Here is a 20,722-nt window from a genome sequence, read left to right on the forward strand (position 1 = left end):
GTTGTAATGCCGATGCATTCACCTTAGCGTTATGTGCAGCCATATCCGCTGTTAATTGTTGCCTTTGGCTCAACAATTGTTTTCTTTGTTCCTCGAACTCAGCTCTTTCTTTTTCGAGCTCCTTCCTCGCCTTTTCCAGTTTCTTGTGAAGTATCTCGGCCGATTCTGCCATTTTCGCGTTTGGGCACTTTTCACTCACGTGTTCAATCGAAACGAATCCACTACTTTTCCAGCAATCCTTTCATTGCTTTAACCAAAATTATCCTCGTCGCCACTGTGATGTTTTATGGGTGTGGGTAAAATAATGCTGTACACACGTTGATGTTTAATTGACAATATATATATTTCGTAGATGGATGGTTTAGATAGATTTGGGAATTGGCGAGGTACACTCTGATGGTGACGATAACGTGGTCGTCACTCAACTAACTGATAACGACGAAAGAGAGATCGCAAGGCGTTTAGTCACGCTTACAAGAGGGCAGCACCGTACAGTGCGATCGCATACATAACAATAACCCCAAATGTCAACATGACGTGAAACTTCAGCTAGTGACTTTCGAGTACTTTCGAGCTCTCGAGCTCCTTAGCTTTCCGCCAAACTTCCTTGCTCTTTTTCTTGAATGTCATTGGCCCAAAAATTCTCTCACTCTTCATTGGTTGTCTCACCAGGGATTGGTGATCATGGGGGCCAAGAGGCCTATGTTTGTAGCGGTTGGAGTACGCGTATACAGATACGTAAAATCCTGAATGTGTTAGTAACTTTTGCATAATCTTAAGCCAGTGCAAAGTTTTTTCTCAGAAATTACGACACCGAACATGCTGATTTTGGACTCATTCGACAGAGAACTTCTTAATTAGCTAAAAGTTCAATTTTCAAAGCCGTACATAACTCATGAGCTTTGCAATTAAAGAAAGTCACATGTCAATTTTACCCCCACCACCGCGAATCGTTTTATTCAGAGAAAATATAGTCTCGGCGAGAGCCTCAGGCCAGCAGATGACAGGGCTGTCAATGTACTTGTCCCGAGACTCTACCGAGTCTCTTGATATTTGGATCACTGAAATACAGCAAAAATCTGCAAACTATGAAATTTATATACTGTGCCATTCATTTTACTTTTTGACTCTCACCGTAACATAAATATGAAGTGAAAAACTCATTAGAAAAGTCTTCAGTTGCTCATTTATGGATGGATTTGAAATTGCTGTCTTCCAAACTAATTGCGCAGATACATTGAATCGCAGCAGATACCTGCGAACTTTGAAATTTCTGTGGATAAGTATATGTGCTAGTATCATCCCCTATCTTTGATTATAATAATATGGAATGGAACTTTGTTTAGCAAGTTTTAAAGTGTTTCTTTTCAAATAGTATTGAAGTTTGTATTACTGCGGTATGGAGCGAATACCTTCAAACTTTGATATTTTTGTGTCGCAGCATGTGTGCTAATTATTTTAATTTTTTACTCCAACCGTAACATGTAATTTCAAAAATTCATCACATAAGTTTTCAGCTTTACTATTTAACTTAATTTTCTTTTTTCTAAATTCCATGCTAAATTTCTTAATTTCTAAATTTATTTCTAAATTATCCTGAAATGAAATGTTTTCCTCCACAACCAATGCAGGTACCTTAATCGTCTTTTATTTCCGTTGCTCTGTAGAATTAAGTATACGCTCAGTTTTTTTTGCTTCTTTGAGTTCTGACACAATAAATATTTTTGGGTGCCTTTTTTTCTGCAACTATCAAACTGTAGATAATTGGATCTCAGCGGCGACTTGCAAACATTGGAAATATATTTCATCGGGGGCATGTTTTGGAAGACACCGAAACGTCTAGATTCAGAATGCAAAAGCGACATTTAAAAATGGCCAATTCTGTTGGATTTGTTGTGTCTTGAATTTGATCTGTCTTTCCTCTTTTCCTTTCTTTTTTCTAACATTATAAGCCGGAAATCACATCTCAGCCCGCAACACGCAATGCTACATGCTCTTGAGTTCCCAATGGACAAAACATATTAGGGTACAAGGAAAAAAAGCGCCAAAGTCCAAGAACAGACCTGTGACGAAATATTTCCAGTAAAATTTTGACACAAAATAGGTCCTTTTTCGTGGAAACCAGCGTTATAAGCCGAAAATCATATCCCGGCCTCCAACCCGCTTGCGACCGTGCGCTTGGGTTTCTAATTGACAAAACATATCAAAGTACAAAGAAAAAAATTGCCAAAGTCCAAGGACAGACCTGTGACGAAATATTTTCAGTACTATCTTGACGAAAAATAGGTCTTTTTTTCGTGAAAACCAACGTTATAAGACGAAAATCATAAATAATCCATAGAAATTCAAACTAAAATCCTATAGTCAACTGAAAATAAATAAGGAACTATTGAGAAAAAAGTCGTGATATCAAACCATAAACTTCCCCTAGAAAAAAAAGGTTGGGACAAGTACATTGATGGTTCCTCGTTTGCTGATAATTCCATCCATAAAAAAAACTTAAAAAAAATTTTTTTTGAAATTGTAAAAAAAATTATTTTATAAAAAAAAATACAGAACAATTCGAAAAAAAATTCACAAATCTTGAAAAAACATTATATTAAAACAAAAACTAATCTGTATCTATTTTTTAAAGTGTCAAAAGAATCAAATAACAAGTAAAAAATAAAAAACCGAAAAATCGGTCTTGAAATCATTTTGGAAACCGATGCCTCATTCTTCTTATTAGATTCGAACAGCTAAATCAACTGAAAAAAATTCCATCTAATTTACGTGCGGCATTAAAATTTATTATATTAATTCGAGGCCAAGTATTTTATTAGTAACTCCAAATTTTGACATTATCAAATTCTTCTAAGAAGCTTTTAAATAAAAAAAAATCACATGAAAGCTAGTCATTTGTTACTCTATGGTGGCAGAGACTTATAAGAAAATCGATTCTTATCAGACTTTCAGGATCCTCTGGTATTATTCACAAAATTCGACGTCGATTGGATCGATACAAATTATGTATAAATATGTGTTAAAAGTACTTGTCCGGCCCATCACTTTCTGTTTAAATTGTTCATCCCAATAATAATCAGTGCTTGTCTAGAACTGATGGATCACAAGTATCCATGCAGAGGGAATTGAGAGAATTATCTTCAAGTAATTTTTACGTAATTCCACTAATTTAATAAAAAAAAAGCAAAGAAATTGTTCCGCAATATACAAGGGATATTATTGTCCATTGATAAATGAAAATAATTGCACATAATATATATGTTCAAGTTTAAAAAATAACTCTCCAGTTTGTATTCAATGACTCACTTATTCTTCCAGCAAACGAATTCCATTCGGAATAAGAACTAACCTATACTATTATTAAGAACATTAAACTAATAATGAATCGCATTTCAATAAATGTTTAACCGGATTCTGCCATACAATTCCATTTTTTCATGATTGATTTTTATTTAAATGAATAATGATGGACCGGACAAGTACTTTTAACACATATTTAAACATAATTTGTATCGATCCAATCGACGTCGAATTTTGTGAATAATACCAGAGGATCCTGAAAGTCTGATAAGGATCGATATTCTTATAAGTCTCTGCCACCATAGAATAACAAATGACTAGCTTTCATGTGATTTTTTTGGATTTAAAAGCTTCTTAGAAGAATTTAATAATGTCAAAATTTGGAGTTACTAATAAAATACTTGTCCACCGATTGATATCACAAATTTTAATGCTGCACGTAAATCAAGTGGTAACTTTTTTCAATTCATTAGAAAATACTTGGCCTCGAATTAATATAATAAATTTTAATGTCGCACGTAAATTAGATTGAATTTTTTTTAGTTGATTTAGCAGTTCGAATCTAATAAGAAGAATGAGGCATCGGTTTCCAAAATGATTTCAAGACCGACTTTTCGGTTTTTTATTTTTTACTTGTTATTTGACTCTTTTGACACTTTGAAAAATAGATACAGATTAGTTTTTTTTTAATATAACGTTTTTTCAAGATTTGTAAAATTTTTTTCGAATTGGTCTGTATTTTTTTTTATAAAATATCAAGAGACTCGGTAGAGTCTCGGGACAAGTACATTGACAGCCCTGTCGTCTGCTGGCCCGAGGCTCTCGCCGAGACTATATTATCTCTGAATAAAGTAAATTTCGGTGGTGGGGGTAAAATTGACATGTCATTTTCTTGAATTGCGAAGCTCAGGAGTTATGTCGCAATTTGAAAATTGAACTTTCAGCTAATTAAGTAATTCTCTTCCAATTGCGCCCAAAATCAATACGATCGGTGGTGTAATTGCTGAGAAAAAACATTGCACGGGCTCAAGATTATGCAAAAGTTACTAACACATCTATGGATTTACTATGTCTGTACAGAACACCATCAAAGGTCTCTTGATGCCAGCTATAACCCATTTCTATGGAAGCTCGGGTCCCGGGATCCCGGCTACAGAAATAATGAGTTGTGATTGGTCAGGACACTTGCTGTACCGTTCCAGCGGAATACAGTTTATGAATATATATACAAGGCCATCAGTCAGCCGTCAGTTATTGATGTTATAACAAACGGATTTTCGACATTATGACATGTCACATATGTGCGGGGTGACAAAAAAATATTTTTCATCTAATAAAGTGTTAAATATGTATTTATTTTATTAAAAATAGTGGTATGTGGTGTCATACATTATTACGAAAACCAGACATATAGTGACTTTGACGTGATATATAGTACATCCATCTGTCAGTTTTTGATGGCATGAGCAAATTAATAGCAACAGCGATCTGAATGATAAAATTTCGGAGAAATAGTGCCAGCTGTATGAATTCGATTCAAAATTCTTATATGACTATAAAAAAAAAATGTTATGTAAGTTTTGTGAAAACCATGTGGGTTAGTTTACGCTCATCGCAATCGGTTCGCGAGTGTTTGTTATATAGAACATATATTAGTATTGGGAAATTTCTCCTCGTACAAATTCTTTGATTTTACGTTTATTTATGACATAATTTTGTTGCAATCCTGGTTCTGGTTCTTCAAAAATTTTCAACGGGAGTTATGTGAGAAAAATAAACTTTCGCTCATTATAACCTCTCAAACGTTCTTTCCAAACAGAAATTTTATGTTGTGTAATTACATTATAGAAAAAATATGCGTGATTGTATGTAAATGAATGCAAATAAATGTTGAAAAACTTCGGTCAAGTAAAAGTGTCTAATTCAATGTATTGTTGTCATATTTTCTTTCATTTCGTTTGGCTGTGTTCACCGGGCCCTTTTTCCACCTCCTTAGCTTACAGTGTATCCATACCAATTTCTATTCATTCTCTAGACAATTCGAGTGACATTCGTATTTCTATTTCCTCATATTGATGTCAATAAATTGGAAAATTCATAACAAAAAGTTTTCATGATTGCTTGTTTACAAACACGAGTTTTAAAAAATCTTTGGGCCATGTAAATACATAGATATTCACTTGAATTGATGCATGATGAATTTAGAAATTCATTTCAATAAGTCATTGGTTGCTTATTTTTCGTGATATCAAAATTGGTATCTTCCAAATGCAATGAACACATCTTAACCCAGATAGACAGTTTCCAGCACGGTGACGGCACGGTGACTGCGCGGCACGGTACGCGTGCCGTTACATACGCGTTATGTCTGTCCGAACATGACTGATTTCTAACGCCACGGCGTAACGGCACGGCGTGCTTACACCGTGCCGTTACGTGCTGCATTCGCGTACACCTCAGAAGCGGCACGGCAGCAGCACACAGGCGTCACGTAGTGCGATCATAGATGATGCCGAGACTGCACAGTACCGACACGGTGTGTGCACTCAGTGCTGTCGAGAGACCACACCGTGCGTGCACGGTGACAACTCATCGAGACGGCACGGATCTCCCTCAGACGTTACGTGGCGTCACCATTGCTACACGATGAGGCATCACGGTGCAGCGCTGAGTCTATTCAGTGCTGTTACCGTAGTACACGTTTTACTGCAGCAGAACGACTATTACACGATACAAGAACTCCGTTTTTCAATCCCAATCCGAATCCAGTGATAGAGATTACTCAATTCCATTGAACAGTCATCAAGTCGTACCGTATATTGAAACGAAATAACCTATCTGTATTGCATAATTTGTTCGTATGGATCGATAAGAGTCAAATATTTTCTAGTTCATAGGCCGGTTGAGAATGTTATTTATGGAATTAGGTCATTGACCGACGCAGCTGTAAGGTGCGAGTAAAACAATCGCAGATGAAAGGTGTTCGTGTCTCTGTATACATTCAGAATGAGATCGTTTAGATTCCCATCATTCGTATTTACACCTGTTTCTCATCGAAAAAGCCACCATTATCCTTGAGAACTGCGTTGACGAGTCGTGACATTCGCTTGATTAGTTTGTCGTTTATGACTTGATCTAAACTCGCCCAAGCGTCTTCAAGCTTGTGCCACAAATCACTGGCAGGAGAAAGGCAGATCATTCTAAATTTTCGATCAATTTTTATTTTTCGGTTTTCAACGACGAGCTCATATCAGAAGAACATGCTCTCGGAGGAAATGGAACAATCGTTAATATGGCTTGGCCACCACAATCTCCTAACTTAAATCCGATCGAGCTTTTATGTGAGAAGCTGGATCGGAATGGTAGAACAATCTGTTCTTCCCTAAATCTGCCTGTGTAAATAAAGTAAGAGATTAAATAAGTAATTTTTTTTTATATTGAAATGATATGGGAATTGCGACTAAGTCTAAAAAAAGCACCTCATTTATTTTGAAAAAATGTCAGTGAGTTCTAAAGTATAAATTGAAACTTTTTTTCTCTTTTGAAATTTTATCCCAAACCCCATAATTTTCGAGTTATTCAGTTGTGACTCAACCAAAAAAATCGGAAAAAAAATTTTAAAAAAGAAATCTGCAATAATTAGAAGTTTATTATAAATCGGCACAACTTTTTACCCTCTTGGCATTTCGAAAGTATTCGAAATACGCTACAACTTTTGAAACTCCTCGTTTTGAGCTACAATTAGAGTAACCGTACGAAAAAAAAATGTTTGGTATTTTCTAAAAAAAACAGAAATACAGCTTTTCCTGTATCGAAGCTGTGATGGAGAAAAGTACAGAAAAAAAAATTCGGCAACATTGGCAGCCCGTTCACGAAGGCGTAAAATTTGTCGATAAGCGGCGCTGTTCTAAAGCGCGTGCCGGCTAAAAAAAAATTATAAACAAATTTAAGAAGCTACAAATTAAAGCGCAATTAGCCCTCTTTTAAATGACGTTTATTAAATTTTATTCCATCTATTTTTGACCGAACTACCGAATTTTCAGTGTGTGTAAAAGTTTCGATCGGTGAACTCAAACTTTTGAACGGGAGTGCACGATCCTAATGTCCGGATTTATTATTTTCTTTTCTCTTGATGTCACGAATTTTTTTGTTTTCTTTTCCTCTTGTGGTTCCATTAGATAAATAAATTATCTGGCAAGGTTTTATAGACCATGGAGAGAGCAGTATGTCTACAATTGGTTTTCACACATTTTATTGTGAATGCTTTGTGAAGTTTTGTTTCTTTTACTACTTTTTGTGAGATTCAGACTCAATTTTTTATCACTTCACTGTTTGGAAGGAAGGGGCATATGAATTTTTTGTCAAATTTTTACTGTTTGTTTCTATAGTTATTTCACATTTTTTGTAAGGAAGAAAATTGTCTTAAAAAAGTCTTGGAATTTACAGAGAGTTTATAAGTGGGTGGTCGACTCACACGCATATCAAATTTCAAAGTGTTCGTCTTATTGATTATTGGGGTAAACGTGTTTAAATATGAAGAAAAATGCACAGGATTATAGGGACTATGCGTAAAAAATCGTTTATCTTCCCATAGAACGAATGAATGCTTCTTATGAAGTTCATGGAAAAGTACACAATAACAATGCAGTATATAATAAAGATCTGGGAACGAATTCGAGACGATTGTCTTACTAGTAACAAAGATATATTACGTTAAAGATTGAATGAAATGGGTATAATCTCACATTTGTTTATTTCGGCATTTTATTTCTTTTTGGCTTGGGCCATTCCTGTCACAACCTTCTGTCTTCATTAACACTCTTTTCTTGATCCATTTTCCTTTGTATTTTGCATTTGCGCTTTTTACAATGATTTTTTACATATCAATACTATAGTAATTTAGCCAGATAAGTTGAAAAAATGTATTTACAATTCCGAATTAATAACTCTGACATTAATTTTGAGGTGATCTATCACTTGAGTGAGTGCGAGAGAGATAGCTGCAAAATGACGTTTTACTCGGACATCGTTGTTTTTTCGAGAAAAATAAAAGTTACATCTTGTTCTCTGATAAAATGAGAATAGCGTGTAACTCATATTTTCTTTCAAATATCAACCCTCTCAGAACAAAACGTGCAGCAGGATTTTTATCGACTGAACAACTGAAAAAGATCACGTTGAGTGATGATTCTTTAATTAGGGAAGTAAAAGTCGATCTAATGTATTAAACACCCACAAAATACGACCCTTCGAGCATGATCTATCTTAAGGTCTATCTTAAGGATCTATCTATTCTTTCGCAGGACCGTATTTTTTGATATCGCAAACTAGAGCACTCGAAATTTAAATTCATTTTTAACCTCTGAGAAGTCGCTGTTGAATGGGAAAAGTTTCGACTTCTGCCATTTTTTCAACTTTTATCATTAATATCTCTTTTAAAAATTCGGTAACCCTTTATTTTTATCATCGCTATGGATTCCTTACATTTTTTTTTCTATCTGTGAGACAGTTTGTATCAGGAATTTTAGAGATATTTAGTGTACGAATTATTGAAATAGAAATGTGATGATGATGGAATCTCCGTAAGCTCCCGTATAAATTTTATAATTTTTGAAATTTTAATTTTTCATTGAATGTTTGATAACCTGACCTGAAATTTCACCAATCTATTCGCATGCACTTGTATACTCTAATAAATTAAAATCAATTTTTTACAGAGGGTTCGGGTTCGTGAAAGGACTTTAATTACAAAAAAAACTTAAACATATTAATTTAAAAAACAATGAGTAAATTAAATTGCAAGCTCTGGCTGCTGGTGGTCGGTTTTATCGTTCCCGACGGTTCTGCGGTGCCGTTGCTTTGAAGCCCTCAGCGCCGCAGTTAACGCGTCAATGAAGGTGCGCCGAGACGGCCGATCATCGGGCGGTATGTTTTTACATACGGCAACTGCAGATAAAAAATTTCTTTGCAGCGTGCTCAACGATTATATTCATAAAATGTTCGATCGAATACTTACCGTACATTGCTTTATACAAAGCCGTGCCCTCCAATCGGCACGAGTTCCGCGCACCCCCCTGGACGGTTACAACCGTCGAGAACTCGTCAGATATTGCTTCTTTAATTATAAGGTGAGCCCTCTCATGTATCGAGCCAGAGCTCAGGCTGCCTAAATACTGAATCTGCAACAATAAAATAAATCGAGAGGTAGATTATAATAACTTTGAAGTTTTTTTAATATCACAATTTCCGTATGTTATTGTTGAGAAAATATTTATATTGTTGAATTAGTTTACTATTGATACTCACTATTTGGTCTTTGTTTTCTTTCGTGAACCCCTCCAACGCCTCGAGCTCTCGAACTCCGCGGACCGGAAGGCACCGCGGTTTTTGTGGATACTCGACGATGTTCCGGCTGCGTTGGAGGTGTTCATATTTCTCGAACCGTCCTTCTAGCGCTCTGAAAACGTTATTATTATTAGTAAGATTATCGTTTTACTCAAACCTCATTTGCCATATTATGCCAAAATACACACGTGATTTTGTTCATTACGGTGCGCTCCATATTGCTGGAACAAAAACGAACAAAAAAATATTCATAAATTAATAAAATTTTTTATGAATTCATCAATTATCACAATCGTACCTTATCTGCTTTGATAGATCTCGGTGTATGGCCCTATAAACCGGAGAAAGGTAGTTTTAATACAACTACTACATTTGAATCCTCCCTTCTCTTCTCTGATCAGAAATGGTTTTTATACTTACTCCATCCTTGACAGAATGATGTCTGTGTCTAAATGACGGGAGGGCTGCCGAAACTCTACATTTCTGTCAAGCGGGCGTTGGTAGCCGTTGTCATTATATCGTTGAGGATAGCCTCGGTCATAATTCAAATTTGTCAATCGGGGCTCGCGGTGAGCCCCGAAGTCCGTGTCATCTTGGTCATCATATCGGCGCTGTAAAAACAATAATGCAACACTCATTTGTTTGGGTTTGTTCGTTACGGCACCTTTCAGATTGTACTCATAATCAGAGAATCGTGTTACTCGTACCAGAGTTTCGTCATCATTTGTTTCACGAGTTTTTTCATTGGGACGATGCCCTGAGTCCGTTGCGAAATCCTCGCATCCCTCCGTCGGATTTAGTGGATTAGTTCCACCCAGTCTCGGGCAACTTGATATTGCCGCGGCCACTCTGCTCATGGACTCATCGACGCTTTCATATAAACCAGTGAATAGCCGACCATCTTTATCCGAACTCTCATCGGTTGTTGGAGGGTAGTCCTCACCGACGAGAAATTGAGATAAGCGTGACGATGGTCGGCAAATTCGTTTGTTCTGGTTTTCTATATGCTGTGGAACAATAATAAGCGAGTATATTCTTCAACTCCGTCATTATCGTATTGGAAAAAGCTACTCTATACTGAACTCGTTCTACTCAAACCGTACATCTTGTCCGCGTTTTGCCATGTTTTGTAAATTCTGAGTCCTTCAACCTAAAAAAAAAAAAAAATTCAAAATTTTGGGTCACAGTAGAGAGTCACAAATTTCTTTGTTTTCCCCAAGAACGTCCATCCATCGTTTCAGTATTATAAAATATGACGCTTGTCCAAATTTCAATCATTCAAAAAATTTTTTGAGGTCACTCATCGTGATTTTCTTTCTCTAACTTTAATAATCCGGGAAACACATCACTGGCGTCATTTCAATTTTGCTACTCACGAACGGGGAAATGTACAATAATTTCAACGACAGGTTGTTATAGGAAAGCGAATAGTATATAAGAAAGATCTCCTATTATTTTGTGATAAATCTGTTCTTTTGAAAATTATTCTCAGACAAAGTTGAGCCTACAGTAGATTTTTTATTTCCACTTTTCCAGCGAAACTGCTACATTTATCATCGAAAATCGCAATATTCTCTTTGAACCGCATGTTATTTTAATTATAATTATCTCGTGGAAAAATTTAGATTGTCATAGATTTAAAATTTACTCCTTCTCAGACCCCTTTTTTGAGGAGAAAATGGCTACATTCATCGATTACATCGTTATGGAAATGGATTTGGAGATACTTTGTAATGTTTATTGTTGATGGAGATCCTGAAATACGTTAGCGCAATCATTTGAGTATTTTTATCGATTTTTGGCATTTCAAAAATACGTTGTTTCAGAAAAAAGAAAAAAATTCTTATAGACTTTTGGATTCCTATTACCAGAAAATTTTCAAATATGGATAGGTAAAAATTTGCGCTTGTCATTAAATGCGCGAAACGAAAATTTTGGACACGCAATTGTAAGTACACAATTTTAATTGACCAACAAAAAAAATTACTAAAAACCTCATAGAGTAGGTTTTTAAGGAAGCTCTTTCAGAATCTGACATTTATTTTGTAAAATCAAATTAAATTCTTTATTATTTTAGCGTTGTCAGTTAAAAAATTAAAAATTTTTGAGGTTTTTTCTCTTCAAATCAAATTTCGTTATTGCTGCTGCATTCAAATAACCATCTTATCATCAGCAAAGGTGTCCTTTTAGTATCTCATCTTTCCATAATACTGCTTATGAAATCTTTTTTTCTACTCAGTTTTTCCAAGATAGCGATTTTTGCAAAACAGCATGATGTACATTTTCACGATTTTTTTCTCGGAAATTATCGACTTAGCGAAAAAAAATTATGCAAAAAAAGCATTGAGAATCATCTAAAGAGTGTTTTGATTTTTTTCAAAAAATTTCTAACTGTTTTTGTAGTCTCCAGTTTTAACAATTTTGTTAAGAATTTCAAAAATTCTGAAAAAATTTTTCGTAAAGTTGAAACTTTTTGAGAAAACAATTATGAACCTATTTATTATGCGACGGAAAATAAATTTGTTCAAAAAGTTTGAACTTTACAAAAAAATTTACGTACAAACATTTAGAATTTTGCAATAACCGCCAAATCTGTCGTTTTGTGCATTAAGGAAGTTGAGGTCATTTTTTTTACCCAAAAGTGATGACCTGTACCTTTCAAAAGGTAGGCCAGTTTACAGTTTGGCAATGTTGCATACACTTTAAAGAAAAGTTGGGGAAAAAAAGACGAAAAACTGGTGAAAGCTTAGTCGAAAACACGAACAGTGACGATCCTAGCCTCAAAAAACTGCACGGGAAACAGATTATTATTAATATAATGTCAGCAAATCTCCTAATAAATCTGAAAAAAATTCACATTATTCAGCAAGCCTTGCTCATGTTGCCCAAAAAATTTCATATTTTTAGCATCACTTTTAACGGAGATATCACTGAATGTGTCTTGACTTCCATAAGATTACATGTTATTTGGCCCAAATTGTTATTGATTTTTCTCAGCAACGACGCTCCTAAACTGTCTGAAAATTTAACTGCTTTTTTTTTACACTTCACTTTATAAGATTCAATCGGTTTAAAAGTGGTGACATCATTTTCATTCTAATGCCTCAACTTCCTTAATGGATTAACATTTGTTATTTTCATACCGATTAATTCAAAGAGAATGGCCATTTTCTCATACAAATGGGTCTGGAAGGTAGTGAATTGTTAACCTTCTCAGTCATGTAATTCAATTGAAAAAAAGTTAAGAAACATATGGGGCATTGCACGTCATATCAGCCACTTCAAAACTTTTGGATTTTTGATTTGGTTCAAAATTTTTCAGGTTGTTATACCCATTGAAAGGAGCTCTCTTGATTTTTTCCAGAATTTTTAGTGGATTGGATAATAAGTTATGATTTTTGGAAAAAAATAGAGATTTTTTTTCTTTTCCCTATAACTTTCCGAAAAATGGGCCGAATTGAACTTTTTTCTTTTTGAACTTGAGTGTTTTTTTCTGTTCTTTTCGAAGATATTTTTAAAAAAATTATTGGTGTAGATTTTAATCAATTTTTCGCAGTTTTAAGCAAAAAACCATTAATTTCAGGCAACAAGACGGCAGTACGACAACTGTATTCAGAATATCTGCATTCCTAAATAACTGGATGGTGAATGTCTTCCTTCCAAATCATCTGTAATCATAAATACCTCAATGTTCAAATAAATGTCTGGTTGAAAAATTGTATTCTTAAATAACTATATTCAAAGAATATCTCTATTCAGAAATATGATAACGTTTCAATATCTCCATTCTGAAATATCTTTCATCACAAACATTTGTACTCACAAACATTCGTAATTATAAATGTGGTCCAAAAATCTTCTTTCATAATTATCTGTATGTTAAAACATCTCTATTTATATAAATAGCTGCATGTTCAAACAACTGTAATCATTAATATCTCTCATCCAAAATAACTGTGATCATGTAGAACAATCGGCAGTCCGATTGTTCTATAATCTAAAATTACTGTGATCATGTAGAACAATCGACAGTCCGATTGTTCTACATGATCACAGTTATTTTGGATGAGAGATATTAATGATTACAGTTGTTTGAACATGCAGCTATTTATAAATAGAGATGTTTTAACATACAGATAATTATGAAAGAAGATTTTTTGACCACATTTATGATTACGAATGTTTGTGAGTACAAATGTTTGTGATGAAAGATATTTCAAAATGGAGATATTGAAACGTTATCATATTTCTGAATAGAGATATTCTTTGAATATAGTTATTTAAGAATAAATTATTTAAGAATACAATTTTTCAACCAGACAGTTATTTGAACATTGAGGTATTTATGATTACAGATGTTTTGGAAGGAAGACATTCACCATCCAGTTATTTAGGAATGCAGATATTCTGAATACAGTTGTCGTACTGCCAATAAGACACTTTCAATTTTTTTCTAAAAAATTCTCAAAAAAACTTCAACGAATCCAACGATTGTTAAGACTAGTTGCGTTATGGGATCTTGTTTGGTTATATTTTTTTCGTAATTTTGAAAAAAACATTCATTAATAAAATCTTAGTTGTAGACCTGGACATTCAACCAAAAGTGATGTTTCATACGTGCAATACCATTTTGAATTATAGATCCTATTTGACTACAAGCGAAGTGTCGAATAGCAGTTCTAAAAGTTTAATAGAGAAGGTAGTCATAGGCCATTGATGAGAGGGGAACTATCGGTGGGACAGTTCCGATCTGGCGAGATCGTTGTTGCAATCCTTTTGAGTTGAAGAGGCACTACAAAATAAACGATTTACGATCGGCATTTCAAGCCGAGGATGCTCAAAAAAAAACTTGGTTTAAGTAAGGATTGCTTACCTAATAATATTTGAATCTCAGCGCTGTCACTATCATCATAGTATTAACCCATTATCAACGATCATTAGAGATATTCTATGCCAAAAAATAGAGCACAGTTAATGGGTCTTACTTAAACCAAGTTTTTTTGAGCATCCTCAGATGCCGATCGTAAATCGTTTATTTTGTAGTGCCTCTTCAACCCAAAAGGATTGCAACAACGATCTCGCCAGATCGAAACTGTCCCACCGATAGTTCCCCTCTCATCAATGGCCTATGACTACCTTCTCTATTAAACTTTTAGAACTGCTATTCGACACTTCGCTTGTAGTCAAATAGGATCTATAATTCAAAATGGTATTGCACGTATGAAACATCACTTTTGGTTGAATGTCCAGGTCTACAACTAATACGATTTTATTGATGAATTTTTTTTTCAAAATTACGAAAAAAATATAACCAAACAAGATCCCATAACGCAACTAGTCTTAACAATCGTTGGATTCGTTGAAGTTTTTTTGAGAATTTTTTAGAAAAAAATTGAAAGTGTCTTATTGCCTGAAATTAATGGTTTTTTGCTTAAAACTGCGAAAAATTGATTAAAATTTACACCAATAATTTTTTTAAAAATATCTTCGAAAAGAACAGAAAAAAACACTCAAGTTCAAAAAGAAAAAAGTTCAATTCGGCCCATTTTTCGGAAAGTTATAGGGAAAAGAAAAAAAATCTCTATTTTTTTCCAAAAATCATAACTTATTATCCAATCCACTAAAAATTCTGGAAAAAATCAAGAGAGCTCCTTTCAATGGGTATACCAACCTGAAAAATTTTGAACCAAATTAAAAATCCAAAAGTTTTGAAGTGACTGATTTGACGCGAAATGCCCCATATACTACTGTTTCACGTAATAAGACATTGAATTGCGGAAAGAAAAATGGGTAATTATGCAGGAATAGAATGACACCACTACAAAGGCGTCGGTGACTGAAATGGTTAATTTGCAGTAATCTAAATTTTTTATATGAGATAAGTTCAGTGAAAAAAACGTGATTTCAAAAATATTTGCTGCGATGCTTCATGATAAATCTTATAGTTTCGCTGGAACAGTGGCAGACATTACAAATGTACTGTTGATTCGGCTCTGCCTATGAAAAACTTTTCAAAGAGCACATTTATCACAAAATAACAATAGATATTTCTTATAAAGCGTTTGATTCCCTGCAAAAACCTGTTGAGTGGGAATGAAATGTTAGAATGATTAAAATTTCGATGAGCAAAAATCTCGAGTTTATAAACATGCAATGGTAATAAGAAGGCAGATCAATTCGACTACAGCTATGAATGTCGAAAATACATAACGTAGAAACTTCAAGGTTCGAAGAAAGTTTACATCGAAAATAAAATGAAACAATTGCTCATAGAAAGATGACTAAAATATTGTACTACTGGAAATTTGACTATCACTTTTCGATTCATAAATTACTGCAATTACGAATACTGTGAGTATTCACAATTTCAAAAATATAATAATGAAAGACTAAATATTACTGAGATTGAAACAATGAAACACCAAAAATTCGATCGATCAAAGTGGTGAAACGCTAGAAAGTCGACCCACCAAAATAAAGAAATGCAGCGGAGCTCAAAATACACACGTCTCTCTCACTCACCGGGTGGGGTTCAATATGTCGAATGATTGAATTATACAACGGTGGATATTTCGAAATTTTTAAAGTTATGATATCAGTTTGGAGAAAAATAAGTAATTCGACATTCTTATTCCCGATTGACTATTCAGCAGATTGCGTGTTTAATCAAAAATTCCTTCTTTGAATTCGTATTTCTCCGAAAATATATATTTCAATAGTTTTCATTGCGAATACAATTTCGAAAAGGCGAAAGTCAAAATGGCGATGTTTAAAATTGGAGATCACCGGTGTGAGTAAGTGAGTGAGTAAGACGCGTGTATTTGGAGCTCCACTGTGTTTCTTCATTTTCATCGATTTTTTGCTGTTCTGACCGTTGGACTTTTTGATGTTTCAGTATTTCAACCTTGGTAATATTTAGTCACTCGTTATATTATACTTGCGAAATTGTGAATATTCACAGTACTGCTAATCGTAGTAATTTATGAACCGAAAAAGTGATAGTCGAATTTTCGGGAAATCGATATTTTAGTCGTTGCTCAATGGGCAATTGTTACGTTCTGCTTTTGATGTAAACGTGCTTCGAACCTTGAAGTTTCTACTTTATTTTTTTCGACATTCGAAACTCTAGTCAAATTGATCTGTCTCCATATTATCATTCGAAGTTTATAAAATTCGAGATTTCAGCTGTTGGAAATGTTGGTCATTCTAACATTTTATCCCCACCCAGTTGCGGAATTCAAAAATCACCAGTGATGTGTTCTTAAAATATTTTTAAACGGCTCAAATGTGTACAAGCATCTAATTTCATTATACTGATACTATTGGGTGGTGTTCTTCGAAAAAAAAAAATTTTTTGACACAGAACACATAACACACAAATGAAAGTTATATTACATTATATTACACGAAATCTATATGGCTTAGAGTGTGTCGAAAAAAATCTTTTATATCACGCGGTACGTAAATGGACGCTTTTGAGTACGCTTCGCGTACACAAAACCCCCATTTCCGCACCTCGTAATATAAAATTTCGTATAACACGCGTACGAAAAACTTTTTCGTCCTAGTGTTATAATGTACTATTTTTTTCAGGCTCCACGAGCATACTTTTTCTTATCACGCCAAACGATGAAGCTAGCCGAAAGTATAGCTGGAAATAAAATTATTCCAGCCAGCCCACCGCACACTTCGGTTTTTCATAAAAATAACACGTGAAAACAAATTTTGACGAATATTTTGTTACATATCATCCGTAAAAAAAATTTCATAGATATGCTCCTTACGTATTTTTCTAGAGAATTTCATTGCCTATAAAAAAAGTCCTCAGAGTCATTAGTCTAAAATCAACCGTTCCGTGATTACTACAGTTTGAAATTTCTATAATTACCCAGTCAGATTTCGCATGCTGAAAAAAAATCGTTAACTACTATAACGACTGTTTTCGAGGTCGCTATTTTCAATGGTGCTACGTAAATTGAATGGAAACCTTTCGCTTATTATATGTTTTGAAAATGGAGCAACGATAAGCAATTTTATAATAATGAATAAATAGTACAATAATAATATATAAGCAATTTCAAGGGTCCATTTTTTTCATATCCTAATTTGGAAGTCTGATTATGTGATTTTCCAATATTTCAGTGCATCAGTTGTGTGTCAAATGTTTGTATTGTCCAAGCATGTACACTACCGGCCAAAAGTTTGGGGACGCTCGTTGAAATTTCTTGACGCACCAAAAGTTAAATTGTTTGATCGAAAAAAGAGATATCGAAATTTTGCGAACGGCAGCTTCGATTTGCGTCTTAATAAAACCTTTTTCAATTTTTTTTCAGTCCGGTACATACTTTTGAAGTTGGCCGTTTTTCAAACTTTTTTTAGCCCTTAAAAATCGCGCGCACATTTCGTAGAAAAGTTTTTCAGTGATATTCACCATGGTAAACGTGAAGGGGGGAGTACTAGCTTTGATTTCATTTTTTACAAAGTTGGTTGCGATTTTTTTTCACCGCGTTATCTCATTTTTTGTGAAAAAATAACATTTTCAAAAAGTACAGCGTCACGAGAAAACTATGAGGTTTTGCAAAAATTGTCAAGAGGGTAAAAACATGTATTTGACGATTCTGTACTCGCTAGAATTTTTTTTTGAATTTTTGGAGCAGATTTTTTGAAAATCAATTATCGTCGAAATGCTGATTTTTCAAATCGCTTTAACTCGGGAATTATCGGGTGCGTGATAAAATGTTAATAGGGAAAATTTTCTTGCTTTTCTCGATAATAATCATTAGAGTTTTTTAAGAAGTTTTTTCAACATTTTTTTCGAAATTTTTTGCCAAATTTTTTTGCAAAACCTCATAGTTTTCTCATGACGCTGTACTTTTTGAAAACGTTATTTTTTCACAAAAAATGAGATAACGCGGTGAAAAAAAATCGCAACCAACTTTGTAAAAAACGAAATCAAAGCTAGTACTCCCCCCTTCACGTTTTCCATGGTGAATATCACTGAAAAAATTTTCTACGAAATGTGCGCGCGATTTTTAAGGGCTAAAAAAAGTTTGAAAAACGGCCAACTTCAAAAGTATGTACCGGACTGAAAAAAAATTGAAAAAGGTTTTATTAAGACGCAAATCGAAGCTACATGTGTCCCCTTTAAAATGCCGTTCGCAAAATTTCGATATCTCTTTTTTCGATCAAACAATTTAACTTTTGGTGCGTCAAGAAATTTCAACGAGCTTCCCCAAACTTTTGGCCGGTAGTGTATATACTTGGACAATACAAACATTTGACACACAACTGATGCACTGAAATATTGGAAAATCACATAATCAGACTTCCAAATTAGGAAATGAAAAAAATGGACCCTTGAAATTGCTCATATATTATTATTGTACTATTTATTCATTATTATGAAATTGCTTATCGTTACTCCATTTTCAAAACATATAATAAGCGAAAGGTTTCTGTTCAATTTACGTAACACCATTGAAAATAGCGACCTCGAAAACAATCGTCATAGCAGTTAACGATTTTTTTCAGCATGCGAGATCTGGCTGGGCGATTATAAAAATTTCAAACCGCAGTAATCACGGAACGGTTGATTTTAGGCTAATGACTCTGAGGACTTTTTTTATAGGCAATGAAATTCTCTAGAAAAATACGTAAGGAGCAGCATATCTATGAAATTTTGTTTACGGATGATATATAACATTCATCGAATTTTTTTTTCACATGTTATTGTTTATCGAAAACCGAATTGTCATTGTTTATCGAAAAATTGTGTATCGAAAACCGAAGTGTGCGGTGGTGGGCTGGCCGGAATAATTTTATTTCCACCTATGCTTTCGGCTAGCTTCATCGTTTGGCGCGATAAGAAAAAAAATGCTCGTGGAGCCTGAAAAAACAAAAAAAAATATCGATTTTCTTCGACACACCCAATATGGCTCTTACATATTTTCTTCATTTGCCGAAAATGAAAAAAATATTCAGTCAATGTACAGAAATATCATAACTATATGGTGAATGCATTATATAATGTTTTTTGAACTTTCTTTCCTAATCCCTAATTCATTGCATCCGGAATGTACGAATATTTACGCATAACTCACGAGGAACCGTGCAGTTTCAATTATTTGATAAAACCAGTTTTGTTATCTCTATCTATCTTCGCTAGACTTATTTGCCTCGTGTTCATAACTGCGATTTTCTGCCACTGTCGATCATTTTTCGCAGTTTCGTACAATTTACCCAAAATTTTGGAAGTACACAGCCATGCAGGAGTATGAGATCGCTAGACAAAAATTTAAGCCGTACTACAAGTTTGGTAGCTGAAAAATCAAGATATTCTAGCTTATCAAACGGCATTTCGAAGAGGAGAAATTTATCTTCATATCCCCTTTCTCCAAATATTATTTATAATTTTCTTTGGATCTGGTACTTATTTTTAAAAGTAGTTGTTTTCTGCGGTTTTATTGACTGTGTAAAATTGGATACAGGACTTTTAGAAATTTTTGGCCGGCTACATTTTTTCGTGGCAACCTTGAAAACAGCTTAAATTTCGTTTTTGAAAAAGTTTCAGGCGATTTCTATCACAAAGTGATCGTATTTTAATCCGACAGATAGCACTTTCAGAATATACGGCCAAACTTGAAAATTTTAAAAGTGAAATGAAATTATCAAGAGGTACAAAAGGTGCCAGAAAACAGCCATTTAGATTTATTTGTGTGAAGTGGCTTTTGGATTCCTGCGAAAGTGATGAACGCAAAGATTCTACACACATTTTTCATTCGCGATAGAATATAAATTCTATTATAAAATGTGAAGAATTTAATTGAAAAGTCAACAAAAAATCTTACCTTAAAATAGAAATCCTTTGTATTCCTTTTTTTCTCGCACTACCCACTTTACACTTAACTTTTTATCCTTGAGACTAGCACAATAACTATTCGAGCCTTCTCCCGTTCGCATATAAACCGACACTGCGTGAAATCGTCGAAGATCAATTTGGTGACAGGTCATCGTTTTCCATATTTTGAATATAGAGCAACCGACATCTCATTTCGAAGTCCTGTTCACGTATTAT

General features: G+C 34.2%; 2 protein-coding genes across 2 annotated transcripts in view; one reads left to right on the top strand and one right to left on the bottom strand.

Moving 5' to 3' along the window:
- Nucleotides 1-20,722, top strand: part of LOC122411878 (titin homolog) — a 1,333,995-nt gene that overhangs the window by 309,369 nt on the left and 1,003,904 nt on the right. The gene's annotated exons all lie outside the window — the stretch shown is intronic.
- On the bottom strand, nucleotides 8,990-11,170 carry LOC122411879 (uncharacterized). Its single transcript, XM_043420959.1, has 7 exons — nucleotides 10,356-11,170; nucleotides 10,069-10,259; nucleotides 9,947-9,979; nucleotides 9,837-9,869; nucleotides 9,610-9,760; nucleotides 9,320-9,482; nucleotides 8,990-9,249 (listed from the first exon to the last, which is right to left on the bottom strand). The coding sequence occupies exons 1-7, from the start codon at nucleotides 10,503-10,505 to the stop codon at nucleotides 9,095-9,097; spliced, it is 876 nt and encodes a 291-aa protein (XP_043276894.1). The 5' UTR covers nucleotides 10,506-11,170; the 3' UTR covers nucleotides 8,990-9,094.

This window comes from Venturia canescens, chromosome 6 (genome assembly GCF_019457755.1).
Source record: "Venturia canescens isolate UGA chromosome 6, ASM1945775v1, whole genome shotgun sequence".
Classification (NCBI taxonomy): Eukaryota; Metazoa; Arthropoda; class Insecta; order Hymenoptera; family Ichneumonidae; genus Venturia; species Venturia canescens.